Source organism: Oncorhynchus masou, chromosome 28 (assembly GCF_036934945.1).
Source record: "Oncorhynchus masou masou isolate Uvic2021 chromosome 28, UVic_Omas_1.1, whole genome shotgun sequence".
In the NCBI taxonomy this organism is placed as follows: Eukaryota; Metazoa; Chordata; class Actinopteri; order Salmoniformes; family Salmonidae; genus Oncorhynchus; species Oncorhynchus masou.
The window spans coordinates 28,132,153-28,152,825 of NC_088239.1; the positions used below are offsets into that span (position 1 = coordinate 28,132,153).

Below are 20,673 nucleotides of genomic sequence, written 5' to 3' on the forward strand. Positions count from 1 at the left end.
TGAGGGAGAGGTTGTTATCCTGGCACCACACTGCCAGGACTCTGACCTCCTCCCTATAGGCTGTCTCATCATTGTTGGTGATCAGGCCTACCACTGTTGTTTCGTCGGCAAACTTAATGATGGAGTCGTGCTTCGCAATGCAGTCATGGTTGAACAGGGAGTACAGGAGGGGACTAAGCACGCACCCCTGAGAGTCCCCTGTGTTAAAGATCAGCGTGGCAGATGGGTTGTTACCTACCCTTACCACCTGGGGGCGGCCCGTCAGGAAGTCCAGGACCCAGTTGCAGGGAGGTGTTTAGCCCAGGGTCCTTAGCTTAGTGATGGGCTTTGAGGCCACATAGTGTTGAACACTAAGTTGTAGTCAATGAATAGCATTCTCATGTAGGTGTTCCTTTTGTCCAGGTGGGAAAGGGCAGTGTGGAGTGCGATAGAGATTGCGTCATCTGTGCCTACAGACGTGAGTGCTACGGGTCGGTAGTCATTTAGGCAGGTTACCTTGGTGTTCTTGGGCACGTGGATTATGGTGGTCTGCTTGAAACATGTTTGGTATTACAGACTCGGGCAGGGACAGTTTGTAAATGCCAGTGAAGACATTTGGCAGTTGGTCAGCGCATGCTCTGAGTACACGTCCTGCTGGTCCATCTGGCCCTGCAGCCTTGTGAAAGTTGACCTGTTTAAAGGTCTTACTCACATTGGCTATGGAGAGCATGATCACACAGTCGTCTGGAACAGCTGATACTCTCATGCATGCTTCAGTGTTGTTTGCCTCGAAGCGATCATAGAAGTTATTTAGCTCATTTGGTAGGCTCGTGTCACTGGGCAGCACACGGCTGTGCTTCCCTTTGTAGTCCGTAATAGTTTGTAAACCCTGCCACATCCGGCAAACGTTGGATCCGGTGTAGTAAGATTCAATCTTAGTGCTGTAATGACACTGACGGCTTGATGGTTCGTCGGAGGGCATAGCGGGATTTCTTATAAGCGTCCGGGTTAAAGTCCCACTCCTTGATAGCGGCAGCTCTACCCTTTAGCTCAGTGCGGATGTTGCCTGTAATCCATGGCTTCTGATTGGGGTATGTATGTTTTCAAGTCTTGCCATAGATTTTCAAGACGATTTAAGTCAGAACTGTAACTAGGCTACTCAGGAACATTCAATGTCATATTGGTAAGCACTTCCAGTGTATATTTGGCCTTGTGTTTTATGTTATTGTCTTGCTGAAAGGTGAATTTGTCTCAGTGTCTGTCGGAAAGCAGACTGAACCAGGTTTGCCTCAAGAATTTTGCCTGTGCTTCGCTCTATTATGTTCCTTTTTATCCTAAAAAATACCCGAGACCTTGCTGATGACACGCATACCCATAACATGATGCATCCACCAGCATGTTTGAAAGTATGAAGAGTGGCAATCAGTGTTGTATTGAATTTGCCCCAAACATCATGCTTTGTATTCCGGACATAAAGTTTTACTTTAGTGCCAAATAGCAAACAGAATGCATATTTTGGAATATTATTATTGTATCTTTGTAGTGACTGGGTGTATTGATACACCATCCAAAGTGTAATTATTAACTTCATCATGCTCAAAGGGATATTCGATGTCTGCTTTTTATTTTACCAATCTACCAATAGGTGCCCTTCTTTGCGAGGCATTTGAAAACCTCCCTGGTCTTTGTGGTTGAATCTGTTTTTTAAATTCACTGCTCAACTGAGGGACCTTACAGATAATTGTATGTGTGGGATACATAGATGAGGTAGTCATTCAAAATCATGTAAACATCATTGTACCGGACCCTTTTGATCACTCGACTAAGCATGCCTCTCCTTAATGTCAATATGCCTTGTCCATTGCTGTTCTGGTTAGTGTTTATTGGCTTATTTCACTGTAGAGCCTCTAGTCCTGCTCACTATACCTTATCCAACCTATTAGTTCCACCACCCACACATGCAATGACATCTCCTGGTTTCAATGATGTTTCTAGAGACAATATCTCTCTCTTCATCACTCAATACCTAGGTTCACCTCCACTGTATTCACATCCTACCATACCTTTGTCTGTACATTATACCTTGATGCTATTTTATCGTCCCCAGAAACCTCTTTTTACTCTCTGTTCCAGACGTTCTAGACGACCAGTTCTCATAGCTTTTAGCAGCACCCTTATTCTACTCCTCCTATTTATCCTCTGGTGATGTAGAGGTGAATCCAGGCCCTGCAGTGCCTAGCTCCACTCCTATTCCCCAGGCGCTCTCTTTTGACGACTTCTGTAACCGTAATAGCCTTGGTTTCATGCATGTTAACATTAGAAGCCTCCTCCCTAAGTTTGTTCTATTCACTGCTTTAGCACACTCTGCCAACCCGGATGTTCTAGCTGTGTCTGAATCCTGGCTTAGGAAGACCACCAAAAATTCTGAAATTTTAATTCCAAACTAGAACATTTTCAGACAAGATAGAACTGCCAAAGGGGGCGGTGCTGCAATCTACTGCAAAGATAGCCTGCAGAGTTCTGTCCTACTATCCAGGTCTGTACCCAAACAATTTGAACTTCTACTTTTAAAAATCCACCTCTCTAAAAACAAGTCTCTCACCGTTGCCGCCTGCTATAGACCACCCTCTGCCCCCAGCTGTGCTCTGGACACCATATGTGAACTGATTGCCCCCCATCTATCTTCAGAGCTCGTGCTGATAGGCGACCTAAACTGGAACATGCTTAACACCCCAGCCATCCTACAATCTAAACTTGATGCCCTCAATCTCACACAAATTATCAATGAACCTACCAGGTACCTCCCCAAAGCCTTAAACATGGGCACCCTCATAGATATCATCCTAACCAACCTGCCCTCTAAATACACCTCTGCTGTCTTCAACCAAGATCTCAGCGATCACTGCCTCATTGCATGCATCCGTAATGGGTCAGCGGTCAAACGACCTACACTCATCACTGTAAAACGCTCCCTGAAACACTTCAGCGAGCAGGCCTTTCTAATCAACCTGGCCGGGGTATCCTGGAAGGATATTGATCTCATCCCGTCAGTAGAGGATGCCTGGATATTTTTTTTACATGCCTTCCTAACCATCTTAAATTAACATGCCCCATTCAAGAAATTTAGAACCAGGAACAGATATAGCCCTTGGTTCTCCCCAGACCTGACTGCCCTTAACCAACACAAAAACATCCTATGGCGTTCTGCATTAGCATCGAACAGCCCCCGTGATATGCAGCTGTTCAGGGAAGCTAGAAACCATTATACACAGGCAGTTAGAAAAGCCAAGGCTAGCTTTTTCAAGCAGAAATTTGCTTCCTGCAACACTAACTCAAAAAAGTTCTGGGACACTCTAAAGTTTATGGAGAATAAGAACACCTCCTCCCAGCTGCCCACTGCACTGAAGATAGGAAACACTGTCACCACTGATAAATCCACCATAATTGAGAATTTCAATAAGCATTTTTCTATGGCTGGACATGCTTTCCACCTGGCTACTCCTACAGTGGTCTACAGCACTGCACCCCCCACAGCAACTCACCCAAGCCTTCCCCATTTCTCCTTCTCCCAAATCCGTTCAGCTGATATTCTGAAAGAGCTGCAAAATCTGGACCCCTACAAATCAGCCGGGCTAGACAATCTGGCCCCTTTCTTTCTAAAATTATCTGCCGAAATTGTTGCCACCCCTATTACTAGCCTGTTCAACCTCTCTTTTGTGTCGTCTGAGATTCCCAAAGATTGGAAAGCAGCTGTGGTCATCCCCCTCTTCAAAGGGGGGGACAATCTTGACCCAAACTGCTACAGACATATCTATCGTACCATGCCTTTCTAAGGTCTTCTAAAGCCAAGTCAACAAACAGATTACCGACCATTTCGAATCTCACCATAACTTCTCTGCTATGCAATCTGGTTTCAGAGCTGGTCATGGGTGCACCTCAGCCACGCTCAAGGTCCTAAATGATATCTTAACCGCCATCGATAAGAAACATTACTGTGCAGCCGTATTCATTGATCTGGCCAAGGCTTTCGACTCTGTCAATCACCACATCCTCATCGGCAGACTCGACAGCCTTGGTTTCTCAAATGATTGCCTCGCCTGGTTCACCAACTACTTCTCTGATAGAGTTCAGTGTGTCAAATCGGAGGGTCATCTGTCCGGACCTCTGGCAGTCTCTATGGGGGTGCCACAGGGTTCAATTCTCTTCTCTGTATACATCAATGAGGTCGCTCTTGCTGCTGGTGAGTCTCTGATCCACCTCTACGCAGACGACACCATTCTGTATACTTCTGGCCCTTCTTTGGACACTGTGTTAACAACCCTCCAGGCAAGCTTCAATGCCATACAACTCTCCTTCCGTGGCCTCCAATTGCTCTTAAATACAAGTAAAACTAAATGCATGCTCTTCAACCGATCGCTACCTGCACCTACCCGCCTGTCCAACATCACTACTCTGGACGGCTCCGACTTAGAATACGTGGACAACTACAAATACTTAGGTGTCTGGTTAGACTGTAAACTCTCCTTCCAGACCCATATCAAACATCTCCAATCCAAAGTTAAACCTAGAATTGGCTTCCTATTTCGCAACAAAGCATCCTTCACTCATGCTGCCAAACATACCCTTGTAAAACTGACCATCCTACCAATGCTCGACTTTGGCGATGTCATTTACAAAATAGCCTCCAATACCCTACTCAACAAATTGGATGCAGTCTATCACAGTGCAATCCGTTTTGTCACAAAAGCCCCATATACTACCCACCATTGCGACCTGTACGCTCTCGTTGGCTGGCCCTCGCTTCATACTCGTCGCCAAACCCACTGGCTCCATGTCATCTACAAGACCCTGCTAGGTAAAGTCCCCCTTATCTCAGCTCGCTGGTCACCATAGCATCTCCCATCTGTAGCACACGCTCCAGCAGGTATATCTCTCTCGTCACCCCCAAAACCAATTCTTTCTTTGGCCTCCTCTCCTTCCAGTTCTCTGCTGCCAATGACTGGAACGAACTAAAAAAAATCTCTGAAACTGGAAACACTTATCTCCCTCACTAGCTTTAAGCACCAACTGTCAGAGCAGCTCACAGATTACTGAACCTGTACATAGCCCACCTATAATTTAGCCCAAACAACTACCTCTTTCCCTACTGTATTTTATTTATTTATTTATTTTGCTCCTACCCCATTATTTGTATTTCTACTTTGCACATTCTTCCATTGCAAATCTACCATTCCAGTGTTTTACTTGCTATATTGTATTTACTTTGCCACCATGGCCTTTTTTTGCCTTTACCTCCCTTATCTCACCTCATTTGCTCACATCGTATATAGACTTGTTTATACTGTATTATTGACTGTATGTTTGTTTTACTCAATGTGTAACTGTGTCGTTGTATGTGTCGAACTGCTTTGCTTTATCTTGGCCAGGTCGCAATTGTAAATGAGAACTTGTTCTCAACTTGCCTACCTCGTTAAATAAAGGTGAAATACAAAAATTAATAAAAAAATTGTAGATAGAGTCCATGCTACTTTAAGTGACTTCTTTAGCACATTTTTACTCCTTAACTTATTAGGGCTTGCCATAACAAAGGGGTTGAATACATTGACTCAAGACATTTAAGTTTTTCAATTTTAATGAATTTCTGAAACATTTCAAAAAACATCATTCCACTTTGACATTATGGGATACTGTGTGTTGGCCAGTGACACAAAATCACATTTGAATACATTTTAAATTCAGGCTGTAAGACAACAAAATGTGGAAAAAGTCAAGGGGGGTGAATACTTACTGAAGGCACTGTATTTCTTGTCTGGTTAATATGAACCCTCTGTACTGCACAGAGCCCTGACACAGCAAATGAGGTCCCGACCTCAAAATGAGGCCCAGCAGGAGTCTGGTATATAGACTACCTGCCACTCAACTGCTTTCTATCAGCAAGCCCTGATCTCTACCTGGGCCCTAATACCAACCTGCTGCTCCAATTATAGCCAACAGTAAAAAAATAAATAAAAAAAACGTCAAAAAATGTAATTAAAAAAAACAGTTTTGCAGCCCTATGGAAAACATTGGATGACCCCTCAAATTATTCCAGACTGGTCTAGAAGCCGATACCCTCCGGACTGTGTCATAACCCAAGCCTTTAACGCTGAGCCTGGGTTAGGCTTGGCTATGGGCTCTATCCATAAATAAGAAAATTGAGTTCCAAATGACACCATATTCCCTATATAATGCGCTATGGGCCCTTGTCAAACAGGATATGGTGCCATTTGGAATGCACCGGAAGCTTTACGAGGTGATCTGTGGCTGCTCTTTAAAGCTTGGGGGATTTTCAGTTTTTCCCTGAAATCGATCTGTTTGTAGAATCAGATTGTGACTGAACGCGTGCCAGAGGATCAGCTTGAGTGCGAACACCAAGGGAGTTTGCCGCAAAACACATGCATGCACCCGCACAAAAACACCCACACACGCGCGCACATACACACGTACACAATTAATGCTTTGTTCAATGTGGACATAAGCGCCAAACGTAGGTGACTCTATATTACTTTGGGCCGTTTTAGACAAAACAGAAACGCCGTGTGTACTCGTATCCCATTGACACTCAGTAAAACATGTGGCTTTAAGATAAGATAAAAGATACTAATTGCCTTGATGTCCTAATTAGCCTGAGAAGACCCTGTGTATTTGATCAGCGAACTGCATCTGCAGGGCAATGACATTTCAGGGGCCACAAACCAAAGAGGGTAAGGTCTGTGTTTGGGTTCCCATTAGGCTGAATAAAATGGTCTGGCATTCCTAGCAACATTCCCAGCTGTGAGAGTAGTAACTTCTCTCAAGGGTGATAATAGTTATTGGTGGTAGTGCAAACTCACAACTTTATAAAAGAGTGGATGGATATTGAACATTCCAACTGTTTTGTCTTATATCCTATAAATACTACTTGAAGTGAGAAAGAATGCACACAAAAAAATGCAGTGCACTGTCTAATGTCCTAGGTTGGTCCAGTGATGTTGGTTGAGCCCCCTCCGCAACCCCTTTGAAATGGTCTTTAATGAGTACCAGATTTTTCACCCAGAGGACGCGATCGCCATCAAGCCAGTAATCTAATCTCATCTCCTGCTAGCAGCTCCACAAGGGTCCCAGAGTTCGCGCTGAAAGGCATCCTCACCTTTTCCCCTTTAAGGAGTGCGAGGAGTGGGGGGGGGGGGGGGGGGATCGGACAGATGTAGAACACACGTGGTTTGCTGCTAGAACGGGGTTCCAGACGCGGGACTTCCTTTGGCTTTGACATTTTTGTGGGTTTGTGATTGTGGCAGGCGCAGCGTACTGGAAAGAAGACATCAACAACCTAACACTATAGCCACGGGTGCATTTTTACAGAGCTACACAAAATATTACGAATACGTGAACTTTTACATTTTTCTCCAACGCACGCTACATATTTTATTCAACTATGTATGCAAATAACGGAACAATGACATTCTAACGGGATGTTCGGGATGAACAAATAGCCTAACGGAGCGGTTCGTGCGCAATCATTACATTTTGCAGTTGGGGGAGCTGAACTTTTTGTGTACACGTTTAGTTTTCTGTTCTCAAAGCAACTGATTCAACTCTGCCCGGTTGGACGGAACTTTGAGATGCTCTAAAAGTGACATAGAGACTCTCATCTCTTCTACACTCCTAACAGATTTATATAACGCCATGAAAGGTACAGTATGTGTTATGCACAGTTATGTTCATCTTAAAATTGAGTTTTGAGAAGTTTGAAGTCGTAGCTAAACTATGATTTCGATGAATTCACGGTTTTCTGTATATGTGTGCGTGCGTGCTTATTTGTGCGTTGGGCTGTGTGTTGCACATCTGGATGAGATTAAGAGCCTGTGGTGTGGAGTTCAGCTGCGTTGGGAAATGGCTTGGCCTTTCTCCGCCAGTCGCATCATTCTCTATAGTTGGACAATGAGCGCGTGGCCGTCTTTGTTTGATAATTTGATCCTTGGTGATATGCCCTACATGTATGATAGCAGTGATATTTTTGGTCTAGGCTGCAGTAATATTACTCAAGTGAAATTTGAACCATATTTTATGCATGGAAGTGTATTGTGTATTTGATTTTTTTTGTGTGTTTTACACGGATCTGTCATTTTCTCCTTATAAATAGATGTATTCCGTTATATAGTTATGTTGTGGTTATGTTAACTCCCCTGCGAAACACCGTTTTGTTATCTTACCTGTGCGAAATCAAAGTAACACCATAGATGGTAGTACTCAGATAGATGTGTCTCTCAAATTCAAAAGTGATCAGGGAACAATCACTAACAATTGCTGTAAATTTCCAGCGAAAGATGTACATAGACCTACTGTAAATCTATATTACAGTACAGTACTGTAAAGAGCAATGCATTATGGGGACTACATTTGTGCAATATGCTGAAATTGCTCCGCCATTTCTTTGGTTGGTTAATTTAAATTTATGTGACAAAACAAGTATAGTGTGGAGAATCGTTGTACCATCTAAACCGCTGTGGAATATATTTTTAATAACTAAAAATATTGTATTTTCTGCTGTTTGAAGCTGGGGTACTAAACCGAAAGTAACTTAAGAACGGGAAGCAAAGAAATAGTGCACATAGAACAGATCTACCACTTCTCAGACTTGCTTTTAATGCAAATTACATATCTATAACTCGCATTTTTATTTGAATCCGGTCAGGTCACCCAAAAATATTTACATATTGCAGCTTTAACCATAAAGTACTGTATTGCTGTGTTGTTGTATATTTTTTTGCAGCAGTCTTTAAAGGATGGCAAAGTTTGGGGATAAATGTTGTGGGAGGGGAAAGAATCGCTAGCTCAACATATTTTGGCATGACTTGTAAGTGGCTCTATGTTATTTGGTGCATCCGTTAGTGAGAATGCTGTAGCAATTGAACTGATATGTGGTTGAAGTTCCCTAATCATTTCATGTGTAAAGGGGACAGATCAGAGTGGCAGCAAGTCTTAAACCTTTACTGGTTGAGTTTTTTGCCAAGTCCTTTTGGTCTGCTTGGCGCTGTAGTCACAGCCACTTTGGAAGTCTTTGCAAGCGATATAAAAAAACACCAAATATTCATAAATATTCTGTACTATACAAATGCCTAGTAGTCAACCTGTTTGCACCAGTCCCGTGTAATTACAGTAAAATATCAATATTACGATTACAGTAGCATTTACTCATACAGTATAGTTGTCACGGGTGTCGTTGGAAGTAGACCAAGGTGCAGGGTGGTGAGCGTACATTTTATTTGTATTTTAAAATGTCGCCAACAAAACAACAAACGAAAGAAACAACCGTGAAGCTTAACAGGGCAAAGTGCCACAATCAAAGTTAACTACCCACACTGAAAGGAAGGGGAAAAAAGGGCTACCTAAGTATGATTCCCAATCAGAGACAATGATAGACAGCTGTCCCTGCCATCACATAGAAACACAAATCATAGAAATAAAGGACAGAAAATGCCCACCCAAATCACACCCTGACCAAACCAAAAAGAGGCATGAAAAAGTCTCTCTAAGGTCAGGGCGTGACAATAGTAGGTACATTTAAGTATTGTACTGTATCGTTGCTCGGATATTACAGTTGCTCGGACATTACAGTAACTTCAAGTTACTGTGAATATTACAGTAACGTACTTTGCACTAGCCAGAGATGGGCAAAGATACATCAAAAGGTACCTTGTTACAAATACAAAATACCTTGAAGACCAATGTATCCTTAATTACAATAACATTCTCAGTAACTTTTTACTTACTATTATTGTGATAGGTTTTTTAATTCATCAACGTCATTTAGCAGACACTCTTATCCAGAGTGACTTACAGTCAGTGCATTTAACTAAGGAAGATCAACAAGAACATATCACAATCATGGCAAGTAAAAAGATGTTACCATTACCGAAAATGTTGTCGGTAAGCGAGCACCTTGTAAGTTTTTTTTTGTATTAGAAAATACAGCTATTCAATATAGGTATTGAAAATATGGAAATACCTATATTGAATACATGTAACAGAAATACTTCCTATCGTAGGTACTAGCTGCCTGGGCTGTAAATCCGCAACAGTTTACTAACCACTGTGCTTCCAGTAAAGCACCGTAAATTCGAGAAATACAGCATGTTGCTGTAGTCAGGTGTTCCAGTAATATGCTGTAAATTTGTGTTTCAGTAAAGGTCATGTAAATCTACAGTAATTTACTGGTTCCTGTGCTGCTAGTAATTTACTGTACATTTACAGTAACCTACTAGCTACTGTGCTGCCAGTAATTTATTGTAAAACAAAATACAGGAAATGTCTTAGTGTAGAACATCTCATATGTCCATTTTGGACCTCTCTGTCACACAGGTTGCATCCCAAATGGCGCCTTATTCTCTATGTAGTGTACTACCGCCCTCCTCAACCTCCTTCTCCTCCCCCTCACACTGCCCCAGTCTAAACTGCATCTCTCCCTCTCCAACATCTGCTAGCCATTGTCAGTGATGTTCTTATCTTTCTGCAGCCTCCCTGCGCTGGCTTCTAGTGTAAGTGGAGTGCAGTGTAGTGTGGCAAAGTGTAATTAGGGTTTAAAGTCAACAACCCAGAGAAACCGCAGCTTGTGGCTTTTACAGGCCTGAGTCCTCCTGTCTCCTTTCCACATAGAAAGAGGCTCTTGATGGGGAGTTATAGCCTCTATAACATACCACGATGATAAAGCTATGTGCTGAGTAAGGCCTATATATATATATATTCGCCCCCAGAGAGAAAGACATTTGTGTAGCGTCCTGGGCTGCAGCAAATGCCTGTTGGTGTCCTGCATCCATTTGGTTACCTAGGGTCACGTCTCAAATGGCACCCTATTCCCTTTATAGTGCACTACATTTGACTACAGCCATGTAAGCCCTGGTTAAAAGTAGTGCACGACAGTGGAAAGGGTGCCATTGTGGACACATCCCCGGTGCTGCATAATTCTTCAGACATGCTGGAAGTATCATATTATAAATAGTCTGTGTCAGTTTTACTTTTATCACATACACTGGATTCCCTGTGAAACATGGAGTGCTAACTAACGTGTCTACATATAACAGTCCCTCCAGGATCTTGCAATTTTTGTTGTGATAGTTAAGGCTGAAAATGCTTGGTTATATCACAAGGTCTCTCAACCAGAGAGAACCATGGTAACAGAACAGTTACGGGGAGAATATTCGGTCCTGACCTTTGCTGAGGTGGGGTGGGGTACTCATTCCTCTGGGGAGTTGATATATTCAGAGTGTCAAATGTTTTTTGACCAGGGCCCATATACTATAGTAGTATATAGTAGTATAGGTAAGTAAGTAATACAGTAAGTAGGGTGCCATTTGGGATGTAATAATGCAGTGTATATGAAGGTTTATAGAGAGATATATTTAGTTGATCATTCAATACACAATACAACCACATCATAACGCATTTAAAATCATTGAGGATGACACAAAAAGTCAAAACGTATTTCCATTGCGGTAAATGTAGTGACACATCAGCCCACGCAGTTGATTTCAGTGTGTGATGTGACTGTACCATCTTCTTGATCTATATGGTGTTTTTGTTCTGGAACCAATGGAGTATAGGCTACACGGTCCATTCGTTGCCGTGTGTGATTTCTCTCTCAGACCTCATGGTAACACACATGTCTCTGTTGTCATGCCCACAGACGATTTTGCAGACGAGGAGGAAGTACAGTCTTTTGGATACAAGAGGTTCGGTGAGTAGAGCACAACTCTCCTTACTGTCTTTACTCAATTCCCCACTGAGAGAAATATCAATCTCCCTTATCACCGTCGCGTGATACTTTGCAACTCATTCCCTATGAACTCATTCCCTATGAACTCATTCCCTATGAAGTGCACTACCCATAGGGCTATGGTGAAAAGGAATGCATCATATAGGGAATATGGACAGACACAAGGCAGTCTGTCTCCCCACTGCCTTTGGGTCAGGGGGTCAGTGATGCGTTCCTGTCTGGACCGTGCAGGGTTAAACACAACAGCTCATTCTGTCTGACAGCGTGTGCGATCCAATCTCGCCACTGGTCCAAAAGCAGCAATCACAGCCTGCTTGGGTCAGGATGTCACAACTTCATAAACACACATACACTCAGTCACTGATAGACACACACCGTGCACACTCACACACGTACATACATACAGAGTAAAAGAGAGAAGAGGAAGACAGAAACACCCCTCAAGGGAGAGAGAGAGCGAGAGAGAAAAACAAATCACAGCAAAATCACAGTCTAACTGAACAGAGCAATCCTCAATCATGAGACATCGAGGTCGAAGGAACTGCACAACATTAAGAAATGCTATAGATGGAAGGAATGTAGTGTAGAAATCTACCAAAAACAAATTCAATCCCTTTTAGATGACTTCCTGGACAAAATATTTCACTCTAATAGTGAAGATGTAAACTTGCCGTAAGAAAGTGTAAACAGTATATTTGACCTTTCAGCTTCCCTATCAAATAAAATACATTCAAGTAGACAACCTAAGAAAATGAAAAACGATGACAAATGGTTTGATGAAGAATGAAAAATCTAAGAAAGAAATTGAGAAACCATTCTAACCAAAAACATAGATACCCAGAAAACCTGAGTCTACACCTTCACTATGGTGAATCACTAAAACAATACAGAAATACAGTACGGAAAAAGAAGGAACAGCACCTCAGAAATCAGCCCAATGTAATTGAAGAGTCCATAGAATCTAACCACTTCTGGGAAGATTGGAACACACTAAACAAACATGAAGAGTTACAGTGCCTTGCGAAAGTATTCGGCCCCCTTGAACTTTGCGACCTTTTGCCACATTTCAGGCTTCAAACATAAAGATATAAAACTGTAATATTTTGTGAAGAATCAACAACAAGTGGGACACAATTATGAAGTGGAATGACATTTATTGGATATTTCAAACTTTTTTAACATATCAAAAACTGAAAAATTGGGCGTGCAAAATTATTCAGCCCCTTTACTTTCAGTGCAGCAAACTCTCTCCAGAAGTTCAGTGAGGATCTCTGAATGATCCAATGTTGACCTAAATGACTAATGATGATAAATACAATCCACCTGTGTGTAATCAAGTCTCCGTATAAATGCACCTGCACTGTGATAGTCTCAGAGGTCCGTTAAAAGTGCAGAGAGCATCATGAAGAACAAGGAACACACCAGGCAGGTCCGAGATACTGTTGTGAAGAAGTTTAAAGCCGGATTTGGATACAAAAAGATTTCCCAAGCTTTAAACATCCCAAGGAGCACTGTGCAAGCGATAATATTGAAATGGAAGGAGTATCAGACCACTGCAAATCTACCAAGACCGGGCCATCCCTCTAAACTTTCAGCTCATACAAGGAGAAGACTGATCAGAGATGCAGCCAAGAGGCCCATGATCACTCTGGATGAACTGCAGAGATCTACAGCTGAGGTGGGAGACTATGTCCATAGGACAACAATCAGTCGTATATTGCACAAATCTGGCCTTTATGGAAGAGTGGTAAGAAGATAGCCATTTCTTAAAGATATCCATAAAAAGTGTCGTTTAAAGTTTGCCACAAGCCACCTGGGAGACACGCCAAACATGTGGAAGAAGGTGCTCTGGTCAGATAAAACCAAAATTGAACTTTTTGACAACAATGCAAAACGTTATGTTTGGCGTAAAAGCAACACAGCTCATCACCCTGAACACACCATCCCCACTGTCAAACATGGTGGTGGCAGCATCATGGTTTGGGCCTGCTTTTCTTCAGCAGGGGCAGGGAAGATGGTTAAAATTGATGGGAAGATGGATGGAGCCAAATACAGGACCATTCTGGAAGAAAACATGATGGAGTCTGCAAAAGACCTGAGACTGGGACGGAGATTTGTCTTCCAACAAGACAATGATCCAAAACATAAAGCAAAATCTACAATGGAATGGTTCAAAAATAAACATATCCAGGTGTTAGAATGGCCAAGTCAAAGTCCAGACCTGAATCCAATCGAGAATCTGTGGAAAGAACTGAAAACTGCTGTTCACAAATGCTCTCCATCCAATCTCACTGAGCTCGAGCTGTTTTGCAAGGAGGAATGGGAAAAAATTTCAGTCTCTCGATATGCAAAACTGATAGAGACATACCCCAAACGACTTACAGCTGTAATCGCAGCAAAAGGTGGCGCTACAAAGTATTAACTTAAGGGGGCTGAATAATTTTGCACGCCCAATTTTTCAGTTTTTGATTTGTTAAAAAGTTTGAAATATCCAATAAATGTCGTTCCACTTCATGATTGTGTCCCACTTGTTGTTGATTCTTCACAAAAAAATACAGTTTTATATCTTTATGTTTGAAGCCTGAAATGTGGCAAAAGGTCGCAAAGTTCAAGGGGGCCGAATACTTTCGCAAGGCACTGTACAGTTGAAGTCGGAAGTTTACATACGCCTTAGCCAAATACATTTAAACTCAGTTTCACAATTCCTGACATTTAATCCAAATAAAAATTTCCTGTCTTAGGTCAGTTAGGATCATCACATTATTTTAATGTGACATGTCAGAATAATAGTAGAAATAATTATTTATTTCAGCTTTAATTTCTTTGATCACATTCCCAGTGGGTCAGAAGTTTACATACACTCAATTAGTATTTGGTAGCATTGCCATTAAATTGTTTAACTTGGGTCAAATGTTTCGGGTAGCCTTCCACAAGTGTCCCACAATAAGTTGGGTGAATTTTGGCCCATTCCTCCTGACAGAGCTGGTGTAACGAAGTCAGGTTTCTAGGCCTCCTTGCTCACACACAGTTTCAGTTCTGCCCACAAATTTTCTATGGGATTGAGTTCAGGGCTTTGTGATGGCCACTCCAATACCTTGACTTTGTTGTCCTTAAGCCATTTTGCCACAAATTTGGAAGTTTGCTTGGGGTCATTGTCCATTTGGAAGACCCATTTGCGACCAAGCTTTAAATTCCTGACTGATGGCTTGAGACGTTGCTTCGATATATCCACAATTTTCCCACCTCATGATGCCATCTATTTTGTGAAGTGCACCAGTCCCTCCTGCAGCAAAGCACCCCCACAACATGATGCTGCCACCATCGTGCTTCACGGTTGGGATGGTGTTCTTCGGCTTGCAAGCCTCCCCCTTTCCTTCCAAACATAACGATGGTCATTATGGTCAAACAGTTCTATTTTTGTTTCATCAGACCAGAGGACTTTTCCAAAAAAGTACAATCTTTGTCACTATGTGCAGTTGCAAACCGTCTACTTGCTTTTTTATGGTGGTTATGGCTTCTTCCTTGTTTAGCGGCCTTTACGGTTATGTCGATATAAGACTCATTTTACTGTGGATATAGATACTTTTGTACCGGTTTCCTCCAGCATCTTCACAAGGTCCTTTGTTGTTGTTCTGGGATTGATTTGCACTTTTCACACCAAAGTACGTTCATCTCTGGGAGATAGAACGCATCTCCTTCCTGAGCGGTATGACAGCTGCGTGATCCCATGGTGTTTATGCTTGCGTACTATTGTTTGTACAGATGAACGTGGTACATTCAGGCATTTGGAAATTGATCCCAAGGATGAGCCAGACTTTTGGAGGTCTACAATTGTTTTTCTGATGTCTTGGCTGATTTCTTTGGAATTTCCCATGATGTCAAGGAAAGAGGCACTGAGTTTGAATGTAGGCTTTGAAATACATCCACAGGTACACTTCCAGTTGACTCAAATTATGTCAATTAGCCTATCAGAAGCCTCTAAACCCATGACATCATTTTCTGGAATTTTCCAAGCTGTTTAACAGAGAGTACAGTGGCAGAATACCTGACCACTGTACCTGAACCAAACTTTAGGAAAGCTTTGACTATGTACAGACTTAGTGAGCATAGCCTTGCTTTTAAGAATGGCCACCGTAGGCAGACCTGACTCTCAAGAGAAGACAGGCTGTGCACACTGCAAAATTCGGTGGAAACTGAGCCACACTTCCTAACCTCCTGCCAAATTTATGACCATATTAGAGACACAGATTTCCCTCAGATTACACAGATCCAAAGAATTCGAAAATGAATCCAATTTTGATAAACTCCCATATCTCTTGGGTGAATTACTACAGTGTATCATGACACAAGGCAATACCCAGATGCAGACACAGGAGGCAGATGGTGGGAGTCTTACAATAGTTATTAATCCAATAGGTTAAGGCAAGAAAATGCTAATGGACAGGCAAAAGGGTCAATACCAGTTCAAAAGGTACCGAAGGGCAGGCAGAATCAAGTCAGGGCAGGCAGGGCGATCAGGCAGGCAGGAAAGTAGTCCAGAGTCAGTCAGAACCGGGAAGACTATCAAAAAGAGAATAGCAAAAGGAGAAGGGGGAGGGACGACGACACCGGTTGACTTGATTAACATACAAGAAAAACTGGCACAGAGAGCCAGGAAACACACTGGGGAAAATAAGCGACACCTGGAGGGGGTGGAGACAATCACAGGAACAGGTGAAACAGATCAGGGCGTGACACAGTGTGCAATCACAGCAGCAAGATTTGTGACCTGTTGCCACAAGAAAAGGGCAACCAGTGAAGAACAAACACCATTGCAAATTCAACACATATTTATGTTTATTTATTTTCCCTTTTTTACTTTAACTATTTGCACATCGTTACAACATTGTATGTAGACATAGTATGACATTTGAAATGTCTTTATTATTTTGGAACTTTTGTGAGTGTAATGTTTACCGTTAATGTTTTATTGTTTATTTCACTTTTGTTTAGTATCTATTTCACTTGCTTTGGCAATGTAAACATATGTTTACAATGCTAATGAAGCCCCTTGAATTGAACGAGGGAGAGAGAGAGAGAGAGAGAGAGAGAGAGCTCTGCTGTTGATCCAAAAAGTCTGGAGGACAATGCTTCAGTCCAGAATTAGTCATCCACACAGAGTGTGACTCAGGTCCATCAGGGAGGATGGAGTGATGAAGCGATAGAGGGAGGAATGGTCCCCCATGTTTATCCCGGCACCAGTGGAGACACAAACACAAACTGTGCTAAAACACAATCTCTCTCATCAAGGTGTCACCTGAGAGGAAGCATCCTGTTTGTGTTTGTGTGAACTCGCTGCATCGAGAGACGCCAGCCCTCCACTCATTGGATGTGTCCAAAATGGCACCCTATTCCCTATGTAGTGCACTACTCTTGGCCAGAGCCCTATGGAAGATTAAAGGGTGCCAATTTGGACGCATCCGGACTAGACGAGAGCTCTCAGGGAACGAGGCCAAATAGCAAAGGCCAGTTTCGCTTTTACATTTATTTAAATGAACTCTGGACATGTGTAAGGCTTCGTAGGAGCAGAGAAGAGCCAGGCTGAGGAGAGTAGCTGCTGAACTCTGTGCAACCCAACCAGGGAGGGGATTCTGCTCTTGGCCTTGGGAGGACTATGCTAAAAGTAGTGCACTATATAGGGAATAGGGTTTCTATTTGGGACACAGGCAATGGCAGCTGTTGGCCTGGCCTACCATGCTCTTATAGGCCCGTCTCCTCACTCTGAAGCTGTTATTGTACAAAATAACTATTTGCATGATGATCATTAAGTGCAGTGCTTGTAACTTTTAAACTATAGTGTAAATGAACCATTTATATTTCCCTATGCCTAGCTTGAGTATTAAACCCCTGAAGCCATCAGGTTCGATGGAGAGGGGTGTCTTCTAAACTGCATAGGGGAGACTCTCAACCAACATTGTATGACTTTACCCCGGAGTTTGGCCTAAAGACATAGACTTTGGTGATTCCAACTATGAGGCCCAAAAATACACTACATGACCAAACGTGTGTGCTCGTCGAACATTACCTTCCAAAATCATGGGCTTAAATATGGAGATGGTCCCCCCTTTGCTACTATACCAGCCTCCACTCTTTTGGGAAGGTTTTACAGTAGATGTTGGAACATTGCTGCGGGGACTTGCTTCCTTTCAGCCACAAGAGTATTAGTGAGGTCGGGCACTGATGTTGGACGATTAGGCCTCGCTCGCAGTTGGTGTTCCAATTAATCCTAAAGATGTTCGATGGGGTTGGGGTCAGGGTTCTGTGCAGGCCAGTCAACTTCTTCCACCCCAATCTCGACAAACCATTTCTATATGGACCTCGCTTTGTGCACAGGGACATTGTCATGCAGAAACAGGAAAGAGCCTTCCTCAAACTGTTGCCACAAAGTTGGAAGCACAGGATCGTCTAGAATGTAATTGTATACTGTGGTGTTAAGGTTTCCCTTCCCTGGAACTAAGGGGCCTACCCCGAACCATGAAAAACAGCCCCAGACCATTATTCCTCCTCCACCAACATGTACAGTTGGCACTATGCATTCGGGCAGGTAGTGTTCTCCTGGTATCCACCAAACCCAGATTTGTCCGTCGGACTTCCAGATGGTGAAGTGTGATTCATCACTCCAGAGAACTCGTTTCCACTGCTCCAGAATCCAATGGCGGCGAGCTTTACACCACTCCAACCGATGCTTGGCATTGCGCATGGTGATCTTAGTCTTGTGTGTTGCTACTCGGCCATGGAAACCCATTTTATTAAGCTTCCAACGAACAGTTCTTGTGCTGACGTTGCTTCCAGAGGCAGTTTGGAACTTGATAGTGAGTGTCGCATTTTTACATGCTATGTGGTTCCGCACTTGGCGGTCCCGTTTTGTAAGCTTGTGTGGCCTACCACTTCGCGGCTGAGCCGTTGTTGCTCCTAGGTGTTTCCACTTTACAAAGGTGACATCCTATGACAGTGCCACGTTGAAAGTCTCTGAACTCTTCAGTAAGGCCATTCTACTGCCAATGTTTGTCTATGGCTGCGTGCTCGAATTTATACACCTGTCAGCAACGGGCATAGCTGAAATAGCCAAATCCACTAATTTGAAGGGGTGTCCACTTACTTTTGTATATATTGTGTGGTATACCCTGGCCCCCCCAAAATACCTCTTCCACTGTGGCACTGGTGTTGTCCTGGTGTTATACTAAGGACATTGTCCTCAAATGGCATAGTCTGGGACGGGGGTGATTTTGCAATACGATGTCTCACTGAAAGTGAAAGGGATGATTGTGAAAGTTTTTCTGTCCCTTTTGTTTACCTTGTCTCTCTCAAGTTGTTTATCAGACTTCCTCCTCCTCGAGTATGTCCTTCCGTTTAACCTCTTTTGGAGAATTCCAGTCATTTTGGGACTACAGCTGGCAGTAGTAGTCCCAGTGTTCTCATGAAATGCAGGCTGATCCGTAAGGCAGGTATTCGCAGAGCATTGAGCCAACCACCCTTTTCTAACTTTTCTCAGCATATCCAAACTCTCTCAGGACAAGATGGCTGAATTTTCTGAGTGAGAGCGAGCGGAGTTAACTCAAGCTTAGCTCGGGCATTTTTTTCAGCACAAAGACCTTGGGATCGTCATATTAAAAGCTAGAAGGTGTAATATCAACACACATGTCCCACTAACATTTTGTGACCACATGTTGAAATGTGTATATGTGCTTTTGGTGGAGTCTTGACACAAGTACTGACATATGTGCGGAATCACCCAGGTAACCATTGAACTCTCTTTCTCTTTTTTCTCTGAGTGTTCGAAGAAGCTGAGCGGATATGACCTTGGATTTATGCAAAGATACGTATTCAACAGATATTCTTTTTACTGTTTCTCCTTTTGCCGTCTGTCTTTTCCACTTCTCCCTCTCACACACACGCATGGGCTGAGTGAATTCATATGGTATTCCCATCAGTCTCTCCTCTGCTAAATTGAAGCCAGCTCAAGATTGCCTCCCTAGTCCTCAAGGTTTCGGACATATTTATTTTTCTGTGGGTGGTTGACATAGGAAGGCCATTAGCTTTTTGGGCCGAACCCCCACATCTCCTTTTAAATCTGTGGATAAAGGAGGATTTGTCATGGGCCACCTTGACCTTCAATCACCAACCTGGGCATCAATACCTTCAGATCTTCTGCTGCCAGCTACTGATGTGGATGAGTCAGCTCAGTGTGACTTTTTATTGGTGGGCTTTCATGTGTGAGTTTCCAGGTACAGGAGAGTAAAGGCTGGGAACAGCCAGAGAAGAACACGTAGATCAGCAATTATTGTAAGCAGCTGTCCCGGTGGGTGGACTCCTGGGATCTGGGGCTTGAGGTCTGAGGTCTAGGTTTGAGGGTTTCTCTTGAAACAAGTCCCAAATGACACACTATCCCCTAGTGCACCGTGAAGGAAATAGGGTGCCATTTGGGATGAAGACTTCTTCTTCTACCACACATCTGGGTTTCTGGAGTCCTCGCCAGGCGTCCTGCGGACGGCGTGAAATCCAGAGTGTGCTGATCAGTTTCCTGCACTTGTTATGGTTTCACTCCCCGTCGGCACGGCCTGGTACATTCCAGGAGAGCGGTGCGGCGGTGGTGTTGGAGTCAGTGCCCGGGCCCAGCTGTGTCAGCAGCAGCAGTACACCAGCCGTACTGGTGGTTTCACTCCAACGGGACGCACCACATGCAACCCTCCCCTACCCAACCTCACCCCTTCTCTGACTCCCCCTCTTCCTGTCCTCACCATCTCATCTCACGAGTGTCCCTGCCCCACACTTGGTGTAGTGGGAAAATGAGTTAGTCAATATCGAAGGACATTGACGTGGAATGAGGCGTAGCGTGCCACTGAATCTTTCCCACTGACCCCAAT

At 43.3% G+C, this 20,673-nt stretch overlaps 1 protein-coding gene across 2 annotated transcripts in view; it reads left to right on the forward strand.

Moving 5' to 3' along the window:
* Positions 1-7,181: 7,181 nt before the first annotated feature.
* LOC135517480 (collectin-12-like) overlaps positions 7,182-20,673 on the forward strand; it is a 66,902-nt gene continuing 53,410 nt past the window's right edge. The window contains exons 1-2 of one of the 2 annotated variants that reach the window (XM_064941807.1): positions 7,182-7,690; positions 11,681-11,731. In XM_064941807.1, coding sequence (XP_064797879.1) covers positions 7,684-7,690; positions 11,681-11,731 — 58 coding nt within the window. In that variant the 5' untranslated portion in view covers positions 7,182-7,683. Of the gene's footprint in view, positions 7,691-11,670; positions 11,732-20,673 lie in introns of those variants that run through there. The other variant, XM_064941806.1, reaches the window with a different exon arrangement.